This window comes from Zingiber officinale, chromosome 2A, assembly GCF_018446385.1.
Source record: "Zingiber officinale cultivar Zhangliang chromosome 2A, Zo_v1.1, whole genome shotgun sequence".
In the NCBI taxonomy this organism is placed as follows: domain Eukaryota; kingdom Viridiplantae; phylum Streptophyta; class Magnoliopsida; order Zingiberales; family Zingiberaceae; genus Zingiber; species Zingiber officinale.
Genome location: NC_055988.1, coordinates 157,532,616 through 157,538,439, shown reverse-complemented (window position 1 = coordinate 157,538,439; position 5,824 = coordinate 157,532,616). Strand labels below are relative to the sequence as shown.

Here is a 5,824-nt window from a genome sequence, read left to right as displayed (position 1 = left end):
CCTATTGTTCCCTCAAAGGAGAACGCACCCTCATCTACTCCTCTCAGGAGAAATTACCTTTTGCCAGATTGGTCCTCCAAACAGTCTAAACTTTTACTCACTGTCCGAGACGTCAAGACTTCATGCTGAATATCCGATCCCGACCAATCCAGTCTTCCACTTGGTGTTCGCGACCCCTAGGATTTTCACCTAGATTTCTCGACTTTAGGATTTCGTCCAATATCCTTGACCCGCCAAGACTTCGCCCAGTCCCCTTGACCAGGATTTTGTTGCCTAACTACAGCTAAGACTTTCCATAACGTAGGGTTACCTCCCCTAGGATTTTCCACTTGCCTAGAATCCACTAGGATTTTTGCCTAAAAATACTTAGAACTTTCCTACAAAATCAGTTACATTTGTTAGATCACAAGACATCTTAATTTTTGAACCCTTTGTCATTATCAAAATTCAGGTTCGATCATTTAGTGCTCCCTGCACCAACATTAACTACCTAATAAATTCAGTTATGATCAAAATATTTTATTTGCTGGCTTATCAAATTGAGTCGACTATGCTTAGTTGATTTAGTCATTGGTTAACTAAAACCAAGTTTATTTGATTGGATCAACAACTATGATCATTCTAATAGTTGAACTTTTGCTTAAGTCGAGAACTACCCTAACCCAAGGTATAGGTATCTTGACTCTCACAATGCACTTATGAGCTTACGTTTTTATAGCTCATTTTTTGCCCATGAGGCTGTCTCCCGTTAGATCGCAAGTCTCATGAATGCATTGAGCTCCTAGCATTGTCTAGGTGACTCCGTCACTTTTCACCTATATAGTTAGCCTTCTCTACTTAAGTTATCACCTTAATACTCATCTTAAGGCCTCTTGAATGCCTTGGAATATTTTTTTTAAGCTCCAGGGACCTTAAATGATTGAGTTAATCACCTACTTTGGCTGCACTAAATTTTAATGTGCCATTAAATTCGTAAACATACATTGAAAAAATAAATAAATCTAATTTAAACCTTTTCTCAACCCAGGAAAAACTATATTCGAAGGTGACTACAATGGCATTTAAAATACTTTGCTTGATATTTAAAATTAAATAAGGTTCATGGTTGGATGATTATTAGCAATTATCAAGCATAACATTATGATATTTATCTCAGTAATATTTAAAAATAAATGTTGGTTAACTTGTCTTGAATTTTATTTTTTATTAACTATATTAAATATTTGTTAAAAATCATATTTAAGCACTCAATTATTTATTTATTTTTTAAAAGTGGCTAAGGGTATATTGGGAATGAAAGACTTTATTGGCGGCATTTAAAGAAAATGTTATTAACTGAAAAAATTGAGATCGGATCGGGCCTGTTTTGTTGATCGGATTCCACTCCAAGACCCTGTCCCAGCCAACACTGACTCTCTTGGCTTCGAAGACCAAGGAGGCGAAGGTAGAGAGAAGGGGCGAGCGCCGAGGGGAGGACAGCCATGTCGAAGCGACCGGCGGCGACTGAAATTTACCGTCCCGAATCCAGTAAGAGGTACCACGGAGGAGTCGAAGCCCATCATCGTAGATCGCCGCCACGGCCTTCCTTCCCTTCCTACCTCGACGCTGGCCCCGATTTGAACCCTAAGACTCGTTTTCTCTGCGAGATCCTCGCCTCCTCCAACCCTTCCTCCGTCGATCGCGCCCTCGACGACGCTGGCGTCCGCGTCTCCTCGCAGGATGTGGAGGCCGTGCTCAAGCTCTCTTACTCTCAGCCGGGTGCCGCCGTCGCCTTCTTCCGCTGGGCGGGATCCCGCTGCCTCAGCGACCAACACTCACCCTACGCGTGGAACCTTGTGGTCGACCTCCTCGGCAAGAACCTCCTCTTCGACGCCATGTGGAACTCTGTCCGCTCCATGCAATCCGAGGGCCTTCTCTCACTTGCCACATTCGCCTCCATTTTCTCTTCCTTCTGCGCTGCTGGCCGTCCCGATGACGCCCTCTCCGCGTTCGATACCATGCGCCTTTACGGCGTGCCCAGGGACACTGCCGCCCTCAACTCTCTCCTCTCTGCCGTCTGTCACGATGGCCGCGTCGCCACAGCACGTCTCTTCTTCGACCGTGCTCGCACGTCCGTGACCCCTGACGTCGACTCTTTTGCAATCCTCCTTGAAGGTTGTGAAGCTGATGTTGATCACCGGTCTGCTCGTGAGGTGTTCGACGATATGATTGCCACCGTCGGTTGGGATCCAGCCAACGTCCAGGCTTATGACTCCTTTCTCACTATCCTCGTGCGGTCTGGCTCTCATAATCTTCATGAATCCTTCATGTTTTTAGAGAAGATGAAGCAAAAGAGGTGTTTTCCAGGGATGAAGTTTTTCCGCAATGCCATCAAAGTGCTCATTGAGAAGAATGATACTCGTGAAGCATTAAATATCTGGAAAGCGCTGATAGGACGGAATGAATGTTATCCTGATATCTCCATGTATAACTCAATGATCTCACTACTATGCTCCAACAATCAGACTGATGTGGCACTTTGGTTCTTTGATGACATGACGAATTATGGCGCATTCCCGGACTCACGTACTTATAATGTCTTGCTTCAGTACTTAATTAAGGAAAAGAAGCTGAACGAGATTTCTACGGTATTCACTGAGATGGTTAAGAATGAGTGTTATCCAACAGAAGCTAATTGTGTTTCTTTGATGAATGCCGGCTTCGGGAATTTATCATATTACAATATGGCCCTGAAGGTCTGGAAGATTATGGCTGAGAATGGCTTGCCTTCATTGGAGGAGACTGGAAATATGTTGGTCTTAAAATTGCGGGATGCTGACATGCTTCCTGAAGCCTGTAAATATGCTGAGGATATGATTGATAGAGGTATTAAGTTGAACTCGTCTACTCTGTCCAAGCTGAGGCAGAGTTTAGTGAAAATTGGTAAGGGGAATATCCATGATTCTCTCCTCAAGAAATGGAAATCTCATAGTCAGTGTGCTTTGTACTCTTAGGTACTCAAAATGCATTCTCAAGTTATTTGAAGCTCTCATATCTTGTTTTCTAATTAACTTGATAGTGATACTTTATTCTTTATTTTGCATCTTTTAACTGTTTGTTTCTCAATTTTCTCCTGATTGATTAATTTAGTATCTTTCCTTGATTGTTAACTGTTAAGGATTCCAATTGTTTGCTAATTCACAATCCTTCAGCATTGCCCCTATCTCAGGGATGTAATCATGGAAATTATAAAATCTAAGGATTACTCCAGCAATCTTTGTTTTGCTCAGATTAAAAACCGTTGCATGGCATAAGATTAAAACCAATGCAAATGAATCTCACTTTAGCATTAGAGATTTTCTCACAAGGTTAGATACTGCAGATTTCCAGGAGCTGTGAAATGATTGAAAACCAACGTATCAGTTAAAACTTGATCAGTCCTGGTGGAGTGGAATTGTATGCTGATCACAAAATGAACCATTAGGTTTTTTTTTTTTTTTCTATAAATCAATTATGCTTTCTGCTGTGTGGTGATACTGGATACTTCATTTATATTGCCATGTTAAACTGGTTACAAATGCTATCATCTTTACTCTGGTAAGCAAGTAACTGGCCGTCCTTGCAAAATGAGAAGATTCTTTATCCAGTTATCCTTTTGCCTAAATATATTGTTGCATGACTAACTACATAAATGTTGTACTGTACTGTCTGTTTGAATTGCTTCTAAATTTCATAAGATGGCTGGTTTCATTTCTGAAACTTTTTTTTCTTCCAACTATAGTTTGAAGCAGTCATCCAGGTCAACCGTTTTAGTATTGTGTGCATCTTCTTGAGGGTAAATGCAAGGGGAACTCCATTCTTCATATAAGATCTAAACGTTACCCGTGAGCAGAAAGTTTACATGTTTTTTTTTAACCATTTCACATCAAGGAGTATTGATCCCTATCATATAGTTAGAATCGGCTACATGATTTAAACATCTGTATTGAGCTCGTTATTTGGTTAGTAATAATTTGATACCCTATTTGAGTCAATGAGAAAGTTTGGATGAAAATGATAGACGATCGTACTTGCTTTACATTGTAGATGTTATATTCATTTAATATATAACATGACATGTTTGATCGACATGTTATTAGATTTTACTTCGCAAATAAGGCCCAGAGATCTTCACTGCGAAGTCGTCTCAACATGGGGCAGTGTTGGGTCTATGTGGAAGATTGATTCTTCCAATATCAGGCAGTCAGAGCAGCAACAGCCCAAAGCAAAAAGGGCAGCCCATATACCCATTAATATGGGTTTCGGGAAAGATCTATTAAACGCCACTTTATCCTTTTTACAAGAGATTATTTTTGAAAATCGAATCATAACTTCCGGGGCTCATGACAACAGTAGCACAAAGTATGTGAGTGCTTTCTGGATTACTGGTGGTTGGTCGGAAATTATTGCCGGTCAGACTGGTCGTCTCAGATTCGAGGGTATCCCGTTTAACAAAAAAAAAAAAAAACACAAGAGCACAAAGCAAACAATATGAAAAAGTATTATTAGTGTATATTATGTAGATAGGGGGGAAATTAAAAAGGTTATCTCCTATTTTTATTATATAAAAAAGAGTTTTTCATATTATTTTTAATTTTAAAAAATATTTTTTAATCCATCACTTTTTAACAGTTTCACTTAAAACTACTATATAACCTAAAGTAAAATTACTTTAATAATAATTAAAGAATTCTAATTTAATTAAAATTATTTTAAATTTAATTGAAGGTAATCTTATATTAAAATTATATAGCAATTTAATCTTAGGATGTCTTTTTAATGTCTTTAATATAAAATATCGTTTTATAATAAAAAACATTTTTGTATAATAATAAAGATAATTGATGTCTTTTGTAAATTTTTATCACGGGGTGTTGATTTGGAAGAATTTCATTATTTTATTTAGTTCAACATCAAGCTCTAAAGGAGACGTAAAAGTCTCCTTAAGATGATGTGGTAATTAAAATATGAGATATTGTTATATAAATTTTTAGGATCAAAATTTGATGTATTTAAGTATATTTGTTTTTTATATTTTGATCATTTGTATTAATCATTAGTAATCATTTGTAATTTTTTTTTTATTAAAAATAGATTGACAGGGTACTGAGATAAATAAATTATCTTTTTGCCGTATTTAAAGGAGATGTAGAAAATTGGTATGATGATAAGATGTGAGGCTGATTTTTTAAATAATAAGGATTTAGATCTCATTATATTATACCTATCTTCTCGATTTACACATATTAGATTGGTAGTGAGTGAAATAAAAAAAGTTGACTCGGTCTCTCATTACTCTATGACTAAAAATATTTTTTTTAAAAAAATAGTAACTTCTTGTTATTGACAGAGTTGTTTTGTCTCTTAGGTCATTGTTGAAATTTTAGTTTTTTTATAATCTATATTTTCTCCTTAATGCTGATGATTTAAAATTTGGGTAAAAATTAAAAGGGGTCCTAAATTAAAAGAAACATGATATTAGTATTTTTTTTTCTTAAAAAAAGTCAAACAAAGTTAAATGAGAATCTCTCCTATGATTTTATTCCAAAAATATTTATAGATTCAGCGCTATAAGCTTTTACACTTTATAGTATTGAAGTAATCTTAATACTTCATGCGACTATGTATTTAATATTTAGACAAAAGGTTTAAGTTAAGATTATTCTCATTATTTAATATGTGTATGTGAGTATGTAGATTTGCAGGATACACATATAACTCAGTTTGTTGGCTTCGGGTCTGGTAAAGGATAGAGCATCCGAGGGATCGTGGACAAAGCAGCAAGGACAAGGGTCAAGGGAAGCGA

The 5,824-nt window shown here is 37.0% G+C and overlaps 1 protein-coding gene across 1 annotated transcript; it reads left to right on the top strand.

Annotated features, from left to right (window-relative positions):
* Nucleotides 1-1,374: 1,374 nt before the first annotated feature.
* On the top strand, nt 1,375-4,044 carry LOC122042880 (pentatricopeptide repeat-containing protein At1g77360, mitochondrial-like). The gene is made up of 2 exons (XM_042603260.1): nt 1,375-2,993; nt 3,761-4,044. The coding sequence occupies exon 1, from the start codon at nt 1,482-1,484 to the stop codon at nt 2,991-2,993; it is 1,512 nt and encodes a 503-aa protein (XP_042459194.1). The 5' UTR covers nt 1,375-1,481; the 3' UTR covers nt 3,761-4,044.
* Nucleotides 4,045-5,824: the final 1,780 nt, after the last annotated feature.

Excerpts from the sequence above, each read along its gene's own strand:
- LOC122042880 (XM_042603260.1), top strand. The coding sequence starts at position 1,482 with ATGTCGAAGCGACCGGCGGCGACTGAAATTTACCGTCCCGAATCCAGT.